This window comes from Actinia tenebrosa, unplaced genomic scaffold (genome assembly GCF_029948245.1).
Source record: "Actinia tenebrosa isolate PJP-AT-01 unplaced genomic scaffold, QUT_ActTen_1.0 PGA_scaffold6__47_contigs__length_16458017, whole genome shotgun sequence".
Taxonomy (NCBI): Eukaryota; Metazoa; Cnidaria; class Anthozoa; order Actiniaria; family Actiniidae; genus Actinia; species Actinia tenebrosa.
Genome location: NW_028292583.1, coordinates 7,119,392 through 7,136,542, shown reverse-complemented (window position 1 = coordinate 7,136,542; position 17,151 = coordinate 7,119,392). Strand labels below are relative to the sequence as shown.

The 17,151-nt window shown below is 36.3% G+C and overlaps 2 protein-coding genes across 2 annotated transcripts; one reads left to right on the top strand and one right to left on the bottom strand.

Annotated features, from left to right (window-relative positions):
• Positions 1-722: 722 nt before the first annotated feature.
• On the bottom strand, positions 723-12,968 carry LOC116291510 (putative glycoprotein hormone G protein-coupled receptor). Its single transcript, XM_031698681.2, has 3 exons — positions 12,755-12,968; positions 3,278-3,349; positions 723-2,967 (listed from the first exon to the last, which is right to left on the bottom strand). Coding segments are annotated over exons 2-3 (1,422 nt in total). The 5' UTR covers positions 3,280-3,349; positions 12,755-12,968; the 3' UTR covers positions 723-1,547.
• A 91-nt stretch (positions 12,969-13,059) lies between these two features.
• Positions 13,060-16,922, top strand: LOC116291511 (acetylserotonin O-methyltransferase). The gene is made up of 3 exons (XM_031698682.2): positions 13,060-13,822; positions 15,678-15,953; positions 16,230-16,922. Exons 1-3 carry the CDS (start codon positions 13,162-13,164, stop codon positions 16,451-16,453), a joined length of 1,161 nt encoding a protein of 386 aa, XP_031554542.1. The 5' UTR covers positions 13,060-13,161; the 3' UTR covers positions 16,454-16,922.
• Positions 16,923-17,151: the final 229 nt, after the last annotated feature.

The window sequence follows — 17,151 nt, the reverse complement described above, 5'->3', positions numbered from 1 at the left end:
CCGAATTGTTGCTGTTATTAGTTAGATGTTAGTTAGAGTAGTCCACAATAGTATTCATCTGCCTTCAAGACACTGGTTGATCTTGATAAAGATGGATAAATATATAGAAAGTATATTCAATATTTACTAAATAATAAATCATATACGTCTGTTTTTCTTAGGCAATAATATACTTTACGTTAGTCCAGTTCAAACTAACGTTAGAATGGTTATATTTTGGTTGGAATATAAATGGTTATTATATACGTCTGTACTGGGATCTGAACTTAGATTAAAGCTTTCATTAATATGATTGCAAATCTTCATTAAAATCTTGATAGTTTTCCGTCATCTTTGGTCTCTTCCGCTCGGGCTCTGTCGTTCTGAGTCGTTATTACTCGGAGTTCACTCGGATGACTCATGTTGTGTTACCGCCAGTATTCGTGCTGTTGTCGTAATTACTCAACCTTGTCGGTCTTAGCCTTCACTGTCACTAGTCAAGTTCATGACGGGTTTGCACTGCTATCAATGTTTAGCTTATCAAGTTTAGGTCCCGGTTTAGATTTCTTGATATACACCTATTTCAAAAAAAAAGTTGTCGGTCAGACATCAGTTGAATCTGAAATCTGAGACCGAGTTACACGCTATATTGTAATACATTCACAGCCCAACTACGTAGTTCCCTTTTAGATTCGAATATGAAGCATGACCTTTGAAATTTTTGTATTTTAGCCAGCAAACATAAAAGCTCAAAAATTCCAAAAATTTATTGTCAGATCGAACGTTTCCGATCTCGGACAGACAACATTTTTTGAAATAGGTGTGTATATATATATATATATATAGGTGGTTATTGGTATTTATACACTGAGAAAGAACAGCACATTTATTTTTTTAAAAAATCATTTTACCGACCATGGTTAGTGTATGTAGATCTAGTCTGGGCGTAACATGTAGTTTCAGACCACGTGCCATACCCCTTGAATATTATATCTTTATATGTTGCTACAAAATATCGGTGTTACTGTTATTAAGGGAATGACACGTAGTCTGAAATAATGAAGCTTTTCAAGGTGCAGTTTCAATATTCTTGGCTCATTTACATGTTGTGTATATATATTAGGACTGTTTTATGCCGTTTTTCGTTCAAATTGTTTTATCGCTGTTTTATGTTAAACAAAAAATTTCAAATATATTAAAAAGTCGCCATACTTTGATAATGACTTGTCGTCGATCTTTATTACTGGGATACCTGTGGTAGACAAGTATGTAATAGCGCAGCGCACTGATTCTAAAATAGCTTAAAGATTCGGACAAACATTGCATTCTTCACAAAACAATATTAGTCGAGGCTCCGGCTCTTCGTATTTCAAACTCACTTTGGTTTTTCTTCTTCATTTCTGTCGACTTGGACGAAAATCGTCCGAAATTTAATTCGGCTGAAACTTTACTGAAATAATTTTCAAGGTTCTAATAGACAATGTCGTTGTTAAAGTTTTTTCTGGATATTCCGATGAGAAGTTTTTTTTTTCTTTTGCGAATCCTTAAAGAGTCGTCAATGACTTCATCTACTCAACAACTCTAGTGGTTTTGCTTTTATTTTGATGCCCCTTACTTGTTTTTTCGGTGATGTGACTGGGAGGTTGTACCAACCCCACCCTAGTGATAGGGGTAAGATGCAGCTGTCGTTTCAACTCTTGTCGAAACTTTTCATTCCTAAACGCAAAGAGTATGGGATTCAAGCAAGCGTTGGTTGCAAACGAATAATACATAAATGTCTTCCAAAAGATTCCTTTTTCCATCATGGTAAAAATGTCTCCCAGAGCGGTATAGTTCACAAGCGTTAGGAAAAGTAACGGAAGTAAGAAGAAAGCCATGTTGCTGAAGACTATCAAAGCAATTTTTCTAGCTACTCGTCCTTCTCTTTGGATTCCTACTACTTGACTGGACGAGCGAACTGATATGTACATGTGAGTGTACATTGGCAAAGTCAAGAAGTACGCGATCATCACCAGGCCACCTGGGATGGTCATGTACTCTATGGCACCACTTGTAGGCTCCGATACAGGGGTGCAGTGTGAATCAGGCACATAGACGCTACTGAGGACGGTGAAGGGCAAGATTGAAAACACAAAAGATATGAAAACAACAATGGCAAGGCAACACTTGGCCACGTGTGGAAAGATGCGAATGTTTGGGTCCATACAATATACGACTGCAAGATATCTCTCGACGGAGACAACGAAGGAAGAAAAAGCGCTGATTCCTTGAGACATGACGTTCACAAACCCAACAAAGTAACAGAAAGGTGTACGGAGAAGGTCCATCATCTCTCTGTACGTAACACTCGCCCTGGTGGTTGTTATGAGGAGAAGATAGAATGACATGAACATGTCACCCATGGCAACGTTGGATACCAAAAACTGAGCAACGTTGTCACGAAGGACCTTACTACGCACCGTTGCTATGACTACGGTCAAGTTCAGTGTGATAGCAACGGTTGCTAAGACGAACAGAAATCCAGAACTTTGGTTCATTTGGTCCCAGCATCTGTTCAAAGGCTCTACGTTGTAATTGTGAAAGAAAGAAAGCTTGCTGTAGCCGTTAAAACACCTGAAGTCAACGCTCTGGCAGCTTATATCGTAACCAAGACGTTGAAAATTGAGATAATACTGATCTTTGAAATAAAGGATGTTTCCATAGCAACCTGAATACTTTTGAAGCGGTGGCTTCATTGGTTCTGCATTCATCCAAGGTCCAGCTGCAAGAGAAATGTTCAACGTGTTGGAATTCTTCTTCAAGAAGCAGCGCAGGCACTGCCCATCCAGCGGAGTACCTCTAATCACTTGGAGCATGCCCAGTGTCTCCTTCACGTGACTGCTGTTAAGCCAATTGGGAATACCGCTGACATCTAAGACCGTTAGGCGAGGGAACATGTTGGTGAAGTTGAGTAAAGAAAGGTCAAGATCAGTATTCCCACTAAGATTCCTAAAACAGACGAACAGAAGTAAGAAAAGGAAAGGAAATCTTAGGTAAGAATAACACCATTTAAGGTAAGCTATAATTACTGAGGTAACAAACTAATCCAGAATGCATTTTCTTTAATTCCGTCATTTGTAAGAATACCCACAACAACTTACAAAGAGTTTAAATTCGCCTTCGATATGTTTTTCAAATGTCATATGCAAAAAAGTTCACGTATTTCACGCCAATGCCATTCAAACTGGGCAACGGTTGAAAGGAGTAGAGTAGAGGAGAGGAGAGAGTAAGTTGAATAAGAAACCATATACATACTTACATGACAAGCAAGTTGTCAAACAAACTGAGCTGCTCTGCTGGTAGGCTCGTGAGGCTGTTATCAGACAAGTCTCTAAAAATAGAAACCATTGAAATATTCGTCACTGAGTGTACATTGCCCTTTGTTTTAATATTGTGCTACTTGTACACCATTCCTTCTTGTTAGAGTGCATACCCATATATCCATGAAAAACTTTGAAGTTGCACAAATCAATAAGTATAGGATTTTTTGTTTATAGTTCACTCAACAAAATTTCAGTAAAAAATGCGAAGCGACGCCGTTCATCTTTGTCTATTTGGCGGCCGATTTTCAGTCGCGCAACTGAAATGCATAAAAAAGATTAGTTCTTACGGCTTTAAAATTTTATTTATATGTTTTTTAAGTACAAAATTATAGAAAATAATTCTTTTGACATTGTTTTGGCCGTGTTAGCTTATTTTAATTAAGTTTGGATCTTATTTGAATCTAGTTTTTGATTAAATAGTTAGAAATAGTCAATCTATTAATGATTTTAAAAAGCAACTCAAGACATATCTTTTTAGGTTAGCTTATTTTAATTATAGATCTTTTTAGAATTTAGTTTTTTGATTAAATAGTTGTCTATTAGTTTTTTGATCGTACTTGTAAACAGCGCTTTGAGCACAAGGAAAGGCGCTTTATAAATAATAAAGTTATTATTATTATTGTTGTTGCCATAGCGACTTAATTCGGTACTCCTACGGTACTCCTACAATTATAGCGTTAATTGTACTCCTCTCGACCAATCAGAGTCGAGTAATTTTGTTGAGTGTACTATAAGTTGAGTAATTGAACCTCAGTAGACCGTACACCTGCAAAACTTTGCACTATTTTGTACAATTTTGTTAGTTAACTTTTTCACTGATATATGGTATGCACTCCAAGGAATTCGAAGCCAGCATTTGTCGAAGTTGATAACTTTTTCACACCCATTTTCATTAGCCATTCCGAGGTTGAGGGTAAAACTGGGTCGACAGAGCTGGCATTGCAGTGCATTGTGGGTCTATTTAAGGGGACATATTTCCAAGATGGCGGCTATCTCGTTCACTAAAACAGCCTGAATATGTACTGCATTGCCAACTCGTTGATGATAATGATTTATATATACCGCCCGTCCTATATGGCTATAAATGAAAGGCGCTTCATATTGAGTTGTGAATTTCAGATTCGGCTTTTTATTCAATTTCAGTTACAATCATGAGAGGTGATAAGTTTGAAGTGTAGGCACTGCGGGGGGTCACTTCCAGGGTTTTTTTCTACGTCCTCAGTGGTTCTTTTACGTCCCTCCGATAATGATAAGATAGTAATGATTAGTAATGATAAGATGTGAAGTCCCCGAGGCCACTTGAAACTGAATTGAGCCATTTATAGATGTAATTACACAAGGCAGCACTTATCTCCTCAGTTATTTTAAGACCCAGAGTGCAAAACAACATAATACTCGGGTAAAATGATAGATACAGGAATCAACGTTGGATTCCACAAAGTGGCTCTTCTTCCCGCTGGATTCCAACTGGAATTTATAAGTTGATTCTTAAAAACCACGAAATCCCACACAAAAGTCATTTGCTCAACCAACTGAGTCAACCGGCTTGCGGTAACTCTACCCAGTTTTTCCCTAACTCGGAATGGCTAGAAATTCCAAGAATTAGACAATACAGTTTTGCTGGTTTCCTTTTTTGATTGACAGCCAAGCGAAAAGAACGAAAAAAAGAAAGACTTTAAAAGTAATTATATAAATGGGCGTAATTCAAAAACAGTATTGTATTTCTTTCTCCTTAACTCACAGCCTTAATTGAATTTCATGCTTTGTTCTAATTATTTAGAAACAAGCACTAGTAGGCCTACTTAAAGATTGAGCACGAAAGAAAGAAAAATATTATTTTTTCCATCTTATGAAAGTTATATACAAAAACACTCGATGTTTCAAAATCGAGTTTAAAAAATATATGCCGCAGACATTTAAAAATGGGAAATAAAAAAACGAATTATACACGACAGTAGAAAATACGATTTTATCGATAAAGCTATATCCAGCGAGGCTTACACCTGCGAAATAAGCACTTCCTATTTCTAGAGGGTAGTTCTATTGTGGACCTAAAGTCTGTTTTGAGTGTAATTTTCAATTTTATGCGATAAGACGCGAAGACAGTCAATATTGTAAATCAAAAATTATTATAATTTGAGCTTCGTCATGGTTATGTTTTAGGGTAATTTTTGTCAATTCAAAAACGAAGTTTTTTCCGTAACGCTTGTATTTTATGCAGCTCTTAGTTAATATTACATCGGAGAAAAACTAAGTGCGTTGCTCGCCAAAAATTCTTCTATTTGTTTGGTCTTTGTACGAATTCTCAGTAAATTCTTTTCTTGTTTTGTAGCATACTTGACATCTTCGATATGATTAGGCTATGATTTTTGCCTACCAACATCTTTTTTAAGATGACTACAAAGAACTTGATTTTATCACAACATATCAAAGTAAACGTTTGTTTTTCCTCTTTTTGGAAAACCATGTTTATTGGTATTTTTTTGGCAGAGATGTTCAAACAAACAATAGCTGAAACTAAAAGAAGCAGCATTTGTGGTTTTTCTTGTACACAGGCACTGTGCAAACGAGAAAAAAAACCCTCTGCATTTCCTTTGTTTAACCTTATAAACTTTTTTTAAGTACTGGGTCAGCAAGTGTTAGGACTGAATGATTATAATATAGTAAGAATCGGTCGTAGTACTAATACTTACAAGTAAATCACTTCACTCGGCTGTACTATGATCGAAGAAAAGTTCGAAATGTTTGTGATTCGGCATCTTGCGGAAATCTTTTGTTGCAAGGTGAGCAAGCAATGACAGTTAACGCTTGCCTTTTCGTCTCGCCTACATACGACTTTTTCCAATGGACTGGCATTCATCAGTGCAACCAGTTGACTCAAGCTGAAAACCGCTTGCAAAATATTCAGGGCTTTCATTTCCACAAATGAGATCGAACTATTCGTTACGACGATATCAACTTTGGTTGAATATACGTACTATATAACGATACAACAATCAACTTAGGCGTTGAATGTTCAATGTTGAAAATAATATTGAAACGAAATTGTAGGCAAGAATGAAGGTATACACTGTACTGTTGTCGGATGATTTAAATACAGCTGGACTTAACGTTAAATCATGCAACTAAAAAGCAGGTGTTTCTAGAACGAATTACAGCCAGTCTTCAAGACTGAAACAGGTTAACAAAATGAACAATCGATTTATGGATTCTTTTTTGATGAGAATAAGTTGAGTTAGGATTCCTACTGTATGTATTATGACGTCTATACTCACGCCTTGGTTTGCTTAGTGTGTGTGTTTGTTTCAAAGAATTCCAACTTAAAGGGGGCGACTTAAACGGGGGGGGGGCGGGCGCGGGGATCCTTTTGTTCGTTACTATTGGAAACAACTTCTGAAGCGCTTTCTCTGAACGCACACTGTCGGTAAGATAAATAATAAATAGACCGTTTTCTCATGGTTACGTAATAATAATAATAATGAATCTTTATTTATTCTCACTAAATATGATAGCACACAAGTGCTAGTTTGAGCGAGATAAAGAATAAATAGCTATGATATTGAAATATTAAAAAAAGAAAAAGATAAACAGTAATATAGATATAAAGATATGTAAATACAATTAAGATATATATTAATAAATAAAGTCACTGGATACTAGTAACATAAATTTTTGAAATTTGGTTTCTGAAAGAACTAAGCTTAGTACATGTAGACGTTTTTATATTATCCATCAGAGAGTTCCATAATTCAGGCCCTACGTATCTTATGGACTTAAGTCCATATGCTGTTGTATTAATTTTAGGAGTAGTAAAAATATGAGACCCCCTAAGATTGTAAGGTGAAATACGTAATGAGAATAAATCATTGACATATGATGGAGCTAGATCATTCAATGCTTTTTAAAAGAACTAAAATTGCAATATTTTGGAGTCTGCGGTTATACAATGTTGTCTTGTTGGCCTTGTTTAATAGAGAGTGATAATTACTATCCCTATCTTGATAAATACTTCTTAATGCTCTTTCATTTAGTTTGTCGGAGTCACTTTTTAAGCAAAATTGCCACACAGTAGCACAATATGTAAGATGTGAAAGAATGAATGAATTGTATAACTTGATCTTAGCATCAAGAGAAATAAGGCGTTTGTATGATTATGATTATGATTTATGATTTATATAGCGCCCTTTAATATGTGGATATAATCAAAGGCGCTTTACATGGAGTTGTGAATGACAGATTGCTTTATGCAATTTACAAGCATGAGAGATGGTTAGTATGAAGTGTAGGCACTGAGGGTGGTCACTGCCAGGGTTTCTTTTTACGTCCTCATTGGTTCTTTTATGTCCCCCATTTTTACTGTAGGTTAGGAAGGGTTAGGAGACAGGGCCTACGGTTTAAAGTCCTTGTCCGAGAAGACTTGAAGGTCTAACCATTTGCAGATATTATTACAAAGGCAGCACCTTCTCCTCAGTTATTTTAAGACCCTGAGTGTTCGTCCGGCCGAGGCTTGAACCACGACCTCCCGCACAACAGACCGACGCTCTTACCAACTGAGCTAACCGGGTGGCGGTATCCTTTAAAGACACTCATTTGTCTACTAATTTTGCTACAAAGGCCAGCAATATGTTCATGAAAATTTAGGGAATTGTCAACAGTAACTCCAAGTAATTTAATATTGTTCTTTTGTTGACGTTCTTGATTGGCCACTTTAAACATGAAATGGACAGAGGATCGACCAGGAGCCAGACCAAAGCTTTGAAACTTGTCTGCATTGGCCTTTTGCGGAATTCTTGGAAAACCATTCAAGTGTTTCCTGCAGGCTATCATTAATAGTTGCCTCAATGGTCATTGGATATTCATGGCTGAAGTGAAGCTGGTTGTCAACTGCATAAGTGTTTACCTTGATTTTTGGTAACACAGAAGTAATGAGGACGAGCACGTAAATCCTCCTAAATTTAATTCGGCTGAAACTTAAATGGAACAGTCTTCAAGGGTATAATAATCACTGGTTAAAAGCTTTTTTCTTTATATTCCAATGGGTAGTATTATATTTTTACGAATTTCTATAGGTGTCTGTGACGTCAAACACTCAACACTAGACATTGCTCCATACATTTCTTTGTAAATAACTTCTTGTACTTTATTTCTATTAAGCCCAAAGTTCCGCTGAGGGACTTAAAGTACATTACTTGTGGTTAGAATCGTTTTATGGTATTTTTTCTTCAATACTAAGTATAAAAATAAAAGATTTTTATTTTGATTACAAAATACAAAGAAATGTATGGAGCGATGTTTAGTGTTGAGTGTATGACGTCACATACTCCTATAAAAATTCGCAAAAATATATACTTGCCATCCGAATATCAGGGAAAAAAACTTTATGCAGTGATTATTCGACCTTTAAGGCTATTCCAGTAAAGTTTCAGCTGAATTAAAATTCGTACGATTTACGAAATAGTCCCCCTTTAGCGAAGATGTTAAATAGGAGGGGTCCCAGAACAGACCTCTGTGGCACTCCTCTCGAGACCACTTACCATTCAGAAAAGCTGTCAGAGATTTTAACATGTTGTCTACGTTCAAAGAGAAAACTTTTCATCAATCCAATATTTTTTAGATGAAAGTCCATATGCTTCAAGTTTTGCCAGAAGAAGGTCACGAAGTGGTAGGCTATAAAAAGCTTTGCTGAGGTCTAAAGATACTACACCCACAGATCGTTTGTTGTCAAGGATGTACTTCCAATTTTCAATTTGGTCAATGAGCGTAGTATCGCATGGTGTTACCTGACTAGACTTCCACGCCATTGACACACATCTTTTTTCAAGATTTCTTTTTAGTTTCATCTATCCCTTTTTGAAATCTATTCAGTTTCCTATCGAAGTGTTTCTTTCTATTCTAACTTTTTTCGGATCCTTAAACTAACTAGCATATTATTTACAGTTTAAGATGATTACATACGGTGTTACCCTCTAGATGATTACATACAATGGTGTATTATTTACAAAATACATACAGAAATGCAAAATTGAACGATTACACAAAAACATATTAAAGCGTATAACAACACTTAATTACAGCCGTCCTTATCTTTTAATCCTTTGCTTTTAGCATGCTCCCAATATATATCATATGATATTATACAAGAGAATATGAACTAAGAGAAGGAATCCTGCCTATATAGCCTTGTAACCATCATGTGCGCAGTTTGATGCTATTTTTAGCTTGGAGATATTTTGAGTGAAGAACCTGATTGGTTGATTTCTTGAGGGTAGGCGGCTTCCAGTCTTGCAGTAAACAAAAGCCTGTGTTTTTGTCGTGGACGAAACGAAATATGGCGCTTTTCGTGTTCAAAAACGTGGCATTAAAGTGAAGCATGATTATCGCGCGGGTATGGTAACGAGTTAAAAATAGCATCAATGATTCTAAAAATAGCATCAAAGTGTGCACATGATGGGGCACGGGGATTCCTTCTCTTGGTTCATTTTCTCTTGATTGTATAAATCCTCAATTGCATTTATGTTACAATCTGAAAATTCCTTATAGAAATAAGAACTATTTGCAATTTTGATGTATTTGTTGTTCCATATGTTGACATACTTCTGTATAGGTTGTTATCATTTTACAGGCTTTTTCTGACCATGCGCATAGAATCGATTTAAAGAAAGTAGGCATACTTTTTAGGCATACTGGGAAAGAGCAGGGTTGTTTGCTGTACAAATATGTACAATTACTTCCAAAGCCTTTTTCTGTTCTCGTGTTCAGAATCATCTTATGTAAAACTTTAAAATATCTTTAGGACAATCTGTTCTCTTTTAATTAAGCTAGCGAACACCATCGACCGATTTCCAGGTTCAGCTACTAGAACTCAGTGCTCGTACTTTTTCCTTAAGTTGACCTGTCTCAAGCTCTTACGTCAGTACAAACCAGTTATGTAATGTATTGCGTGAGCTTAGCCCTTACATACGAGCTCACTTAGAGCTATAGTCCAGAATTGATGAGTTGCAGTAGAGTTACAGTTGGAGTTAGAGTCGGAGTTGAAGTCGCAGCTGGTCAAGAGTCATAACCAGAGTTCAGAGGAGTTCGTTGTAAAGTTCTACATGTAGCAGAAATAAAGAAGAAGAAGGAAACGAAAAGCGACCAAAATCTTTGTGTCCGATTGGGAAAGTATCACTCCCCCACTTCCCTCTCGTGACAGATTAACCTTATAGTCCACATTATTTTTTTAGTTTTAATGATTGCGTGGAAATCTTGACATTTTAATTCCCCTTCGAAGTAATCACCAATTAATGTATCATATTTAATTTTTGGTTTTCTGCCGTTCCAAGGAACCCCAACTTGACGGGCCACGATACCAGAACAATGAGAATTGTCATACTTTTCTATTAAATGTTTTCGATAAGAATTCATAACAGCGATTATTTCTCAATTGACACGGTTTTCTTTGTTATTCACAAGGCTTTATTTTTGTTATAACCCTCATTATAAATGCGAGGTCAATATATAGTTATTAACCCGGTTAATAACTATATATAGACCGTTCGCATTTATAATGAGCAACATTTGATAGAAAACCTTCTCAATTGAGAAATAAAATACTTAATTACCTCGAACGTTGGCAATAAGCCTATACATGGCTATATGGCTTATTGCCTCCATTCTCGGTAATTAACTCTTACTTATTCTCCTCTTTATATATAAAACTGGCTTCTCAATTTTCACTGAATTTGCGTTAGTCAATTTTGTTGCCCGTCAAGTTGGATGCGCACGCAACCTTGAGAAAATTCTAGAACGATACTGAGTAACGACACTTTGTTGCGGTTTACAGCTGGCTTTCTCGCGGGCTCTGAAAATCCCTTCCCGTGTAGTCTGTGTGTTGCTAGATTCTGATTCTCCCTTGAATTTACAGCGACAACAAGTTCCTTCCTTCTCTGAGCTCTCCCGTTTCAAATGGGCACTCAAACTCTTTTTTTATTGCTATATCTTGTCTCACTGGCTAGGCATATCTTAACTTCAAAAATGTTGTAAAAAATTCTCTGCAATCCCTTTCCTCCTCTGAACTCCCCTGTTTCAAACGAGCACTCACTTTTAGACTCTTTTTTTATTGCTATATCTTGTCTCACTGGGTTGGCACTTCTTAAGTTCAAAAATGTAAAAATTCCCATAAGCTCCCCCGTTTCAAATGGGCACTAAGCCCTTTCTTTATTGCTATATCTTTTCTCACTGGGTTGGCATATCTTAAGTTCTTTTTATACAAAAGGTTCCTGAAATAAACGATGGCATGCTGACTAAATGGACCGAAATAGTACCATCAACAACCGGACTATAAAGTATCTTCAATATCCCGCAAAGCCACAATACCCAACTCAGTAAGTGAGAAAACTTAGATAAGTAAGATAAGTAAAATAAGTAAAATAAGTAAGATAAGTAAAAAAATAATAACGCTCCGTGAGGCTTGCTCTAATCAGTTTATTGTCTTTAGCTCAAAAAAGTATTGACCTCAAGGAAACCTACTTGTTGAGTTTACAAAGAAGTGTGTCATAAGACTTTCAAATATGACGATCAGTTTGTATGTCCCATTCCAATAACTTCCGCTATGGTAGCCACAACGCTTAATAGTAAAAATCACTTCAGCTAATACTTTAAAGTAAGCTAATATTGATCTACAAAACTGCGGGCTGATCACTCTGGTGTAGAGAAGCAAATTCTTTACATTCAGCGCATGGCGAGCGTATATCTTCAAAGAGTCCATTCTAGTTGCTCAGCGTACCGGCCTACGTACGGCAAAATTCTTGTGTTCATTGAGGCGCGATTATCAAACGTGTCTTGAATAAAAACTATAAAAATTAAGCTAAAAATTCCTTCCTCAACGACCCTAAATTATTGAACAACCTCCTGAGTTCCGAAACATTTATTTTTTAAGGAAAATAACATTCATTTTCGACCTTTGATATATTTTTTAAGTTATGATATTTTCGAAATCGTGTCTTTTATAAAAAGGGTTATTTCATTATTAGGCTAAGTTTATGCGTTTTGAAAAGAATAACCTACAAGAATAATAACAAAATATATATGCATGAAAGTCTAAACAAATAAGTGTTCCTTGTCTTATAACTCGACAATATTTAGTTTTTAACTCTCGTTTTTTGCAAGTAAAGAGAAAGATGAATACTATTTAAGCGCAATTGTAAAAAGTGATATAAATTCATATTTATCTGCGACAAATCGATCATTTCGATTGCTAAGTTTTTGGTATCACTCAAAACTCTTTATCGTATTATATTTGAATTGTTTGGTTTTTATAAATTCTCCAGAAATCAAAGCCACGCCAAGCCATCCTAATCAGACCTGCTAAGAATCTCTGAGGCTTGAGGTCGCTTTCGAGTCTTTTTCAATATTTACACGAACAAAAGACATACTTATCTCCGGCAGGAACGATAACATTCTTTCAGACGTGGGATGTGCTCAGTAGGCTGTATAACAGTACCACCACTGATCGACAACTAGCTGTCAAAGCTCGCCTACGAGATCTAATTCAACTCACATGTATTTACATAACTATTCAAATTTAATTATAGATTGTTCTGATGATGTTCCTTATTTATAATCGTCCATTGGAACAAAGAGAAAAGCTAAATGAAGACGATGATCAAGATTTGTCTTGCCGTCACTCTTGGCAACCGTAATTCATGGTCTGTTACCCTTATTTATCAATAAAAGCACGACCGGCGTGTGGACGAGAGCACTTTGGAAATTCTGCGAATATTGGTCACATACTCTTGGATTTTCGCTGCTATATTTCATACATTTTTTTCGTTAGATCTAAATGAAACCTGATATGACTTCGAGTACGAGAGACGCGGAAGAGGTTCATATGAATCATGCTCTCACCAATGGATACACCAATGGCTACACACTTCCACATCCTAAAACCTCCGAACCAATTCCATCGAGATTGACAGAATTAATGTTCGGATTCTGCGCGTCTCAGACATTGTTCGCTGCTTGTGAGCTGGGAATCTTTGATGCTCTTTATGCAACTGTACCACTGTCTGCTGAAGACATTGCAGAAAAGCTCTCCACAAACCAAGATGCCACTTGTAGGATTCTTGATGCACTAACTGGCATGGAGTTCTTAAAAAAGCATCAGTTTGCTTCTGGACCTGCTAAATACAGCAATATGCCCATAGCAGACAGGTACTTGACAAGTACTAGTCCTGAATCAATCAAGTGTTCCATGGCATTTGGTAGTAATGTCTTATATAATCTCTTTGGCAACCTACAATGTGCAGTACGGGAAGGTCAAAACCAATGGGAAAGATCTTTCAACCGATCTTCAGCTGAAGACTTTTTCAAAGATGTTCTTGCGACAAAAGAGGGATGTATTCGTCTTATGGAAGGGATGAGAGGAACATGCCGACCTGCTGCCAAGGGGGTGGTGAAGGCATTTGATTTGGGCAGCTTTGAGCACATGTGTGACCTAGGGGGTAAGTCTTACATAACTTTTGCTTTGACTATACATCAAGTAGGTCTATCTTCTTCACCAAAATAATCACTTGAAAATCTATCTTGAAAAATGTAAAAGATATCTCTGAAGTCATCCATGTTGGATGATGTAAAAGATAGCTGCTGTTCCTGTTATGTCATTTTGACGTTTTTTTGTTTTTTTTGTTTTGTTTTGTTTTGTTTTTTTTTTTTTGTTTTTTGTTTTTTTGAAGATATGCAATTGATGTTGCTGTCGTAATTACTGCTCGACCGGCGTCGCGTTTGTCTGAATGCGTTTTTGTTAGTTTCCGGTATAAAACAAAAATCCTTGCCAGAAACAAAAACTGGCATTTCACGAGAAGAACTGAATTTGCAATTAGGACAATGCAGCAAATACAAATAATTAAAGAAGGAGGATTTGGATCAAGGAATATCAAATCAAATCCGAGAAAATATGCTTAGAATCTCAGTTATTGGTGTCATACGTCCTCTCTATAATAATTGAATAACTTGTCTAGTTCAAGTTTTAATACTTCCACACTAACGGAAACAAATCTAAGTAAAAATACATTGTTCGTTGGAATCAGGATTACGTCAGCAAAAGCAAAATATTTGCTTAACGATTTGTCTAACCACAAATATTTGAATTATGTCACTAATACACTGCAGAAAGTTTTAATAATTTTACATTATTATTCAGAGTGAGTTCGTTGTGAAAGACTATACTTAAACATAGTTAACTGTGATTTAACGTAGCTGGACGAAGCAAAAATGGATGTATCAACAGCTAGTTTTCTGAAAAAAAGTTTATCAAACTCTACAAACTGAGACAGATTTTCCAATCCCGCCTTTTTAAAATTAACTAAAGCTCTCAAAAAAGTCTATACTACGTCAATACTTGAGTAATTAGAGCAGGTGACTTCACTTAACATTCTCTGAGTCATGAATTAATGTTTATATATTATCAAAAATAAGTAATGGTTCTTGAAATACTTGTCTGTCTCCGTCCCCCGCATTCTCAGAAACCATAAAATGCGTCATATTATTGATTGCATTTGGATACACTTTAGTTTGGCGTCACTGTAAGTCAACTTACTGTTCAAACAGATACATTGACAGGATGATTAATAGGAATCTCGATTGACGTACATATAAATTTTCCGTGTCTTAAGTCTGGGTTATATTTAGATTCTATAGATTGATGTGACTAATCACGACTAACTTCTTTTTCTCTCTTTTTTTTTTCTTTTCTTTTCTTTCTAAAGTTCTCTCGCTGTCGTTTTTTTTTTTTTTTTTTTTTTTTTTTTTTTTTTTTTTTTTTTTTTTTTTTTGTTTTTTTGTTTTTTCTTACAGTTTATTGTTACAAAACCTTTCTTGATATTAACATTTTTCTATATTCCTAATTAGAATCTACCAACTTTGTCGTTTCCGATACACGGCATGAAAGTCGAATAAAAAATGTGTATAATTCCATAACGTCATGTTTTTGCCAAATCCACGTGTTTTATCCGTAATATTACATTGCCATGACTAAACGCGAAAGCCTCAAAGATATTAAATGTAGTGTACTTCGTGTGCAACATGGCTGGCAGTTTTGCAGCCTTGAATAGCCTTTTGTCTCTGTACTGAATGTTCAGCTCCAGTATGAAAATTTCGATAATAAAAATCTTAAGTTCTCTATTAATAATAGACAGCAATGGTAGGACACGAAAAAACATTCTAGGACTAGTATTCCGCAAAACTTTGCAAGTTTGAAAACCCCTATAGTGGCGAGTACGACTTCTACATTACCAGGAAAAGCTTCAATTTTATAGTCCTTTTTCACCAGTCTTACCAACTTTTTCTTTGTTAAACAAGGGTGTACCGGGGACGTTGCCTACGCTGCTTGTATGGTCTACCCTAACACGAAGATCACGGTGCTCGATTTACCACCAGTCGTACAGAATGCATCACACTTTAGACCTTCCATCCACGAGTGTCCAAACCAACACAATGTCACTTTTGTGGCGGGAGACTTCTTTGAGCCCACACTGCCAGCCGCTGACCTGTACGTGTTGACTCATGTTCTACATGACTGGGGCGAGGCAAAGATTGATGCTTTACTGTCAAATGTGTACAAGAACCTTCCTTCAGGTACCAGGAGAGTGTATTTAACAGATCACTAGTTTTTAGATAGCTTTTTTTTACTAACATAAATATAGCCAAACTCTATATCGAATGAGCAATGAGCATTCATCTTGGGTTTCCTGTGTCTATGGGACTGAACTGGGATTCGTCTTGGGCTTCCTGTGCCTAATTACGATTATCTTGGGTACTGATTGGACGAGAAATCTCCTAAGAATTGTGATTGGTTGACCGTGACCGTGGCTTGAGTTTTCATTCTAACCGAAATCTGTTTTTGCATTTTAGGTGGAGGGCTTCTCATTGGTGAATTACTCTTGAAAGAAGATAAAACAGGGCCCTTAGTAGGCGTGCTGGCCTCTTTAACAATGCTCGTGCTCTGTGACAAGGGAGCGCGCGAGAGATCAGGACAAGAGTACAAACAGCTGCTAGAAAAACATGGTTTTGTCGATGTGCAGTACAAGTACACTGGAAACTCCTTCATGGACGCTGTTTTCTGTAGGAAACCTTGAATACAATTCCAGCGGTCACTGGGTCCAGGGGATTTCGCTTCTCTCAGCCTAAACGAATTAGCCAATCAGTGAACATTTCGCTCGTAGTTCAATGCTTCCTATTTTTCAGGAATTTTTAATAAACAACAGTTTTTACTTGAAAATAAAGAAAATATAATTCATCCCTGGAAAGATTCACCGAATAAGCTTTAGAAAAAGCTTTTTTTGTCGTTGTTTAAAATATTTCGTTTTTACGAGAGATAATAGAAAGTACTTGGAAAATTTCACTGTGACGAATTTCCTTTTATTCAAATTTGTATTTCCTCATGAGAATAGTAAAACAAATGGTGCTGATTAACTGAACAAAACAAAGTGTGCAAGGGATTTTGGTAGTTTCTGGGGGCACCTTATTTTCTGTTGGTAATATGGTGTCAAGAGAAAAAATCTTATAGATACTTAAAACATTAAAAATATCATTTGGAGCAATAAAGCAATTATATATTGCTGTCAAACCACACACAGCACACACTGAACTTTGTTTCAAGACTGATCGAACCTTGCCAGCTTGGGCCAAGAGAGAACGAACTGTATCAATAATGTTTTTCTCATTTCAGACCACGTTTCATTCTCTTGAGAATGAAATTCTTTGTATGAGTCGTATTCATATTCATGTGTCTTCTCATGTGCACAACCATTAAACAAAGAAATGACACTCTAGG

Coding starts and splice junctions, on each gene's coding strand:
- LOC116291511 (XM_031698682.2), top strand. CDS start 13,162: ATGAAACCTGATATGACTTCGAGTACGAGAGACGCGGAAGAGGTTCAT. Junction 13,823..15,677: donor GCACATGTGTGACCTAGGGG/GTAAGTCTTACA, acceptor TTGTTAAACAAG/GGTGTACCGGGGACGTTGCC. Junction 15,954..16,229: donor GTACAAGAACCTTCCTTCAG/GTACCAGGAGAG, acceptor TTTGCATTTTAG/GTGGAGGGCTTCTCATTGGT.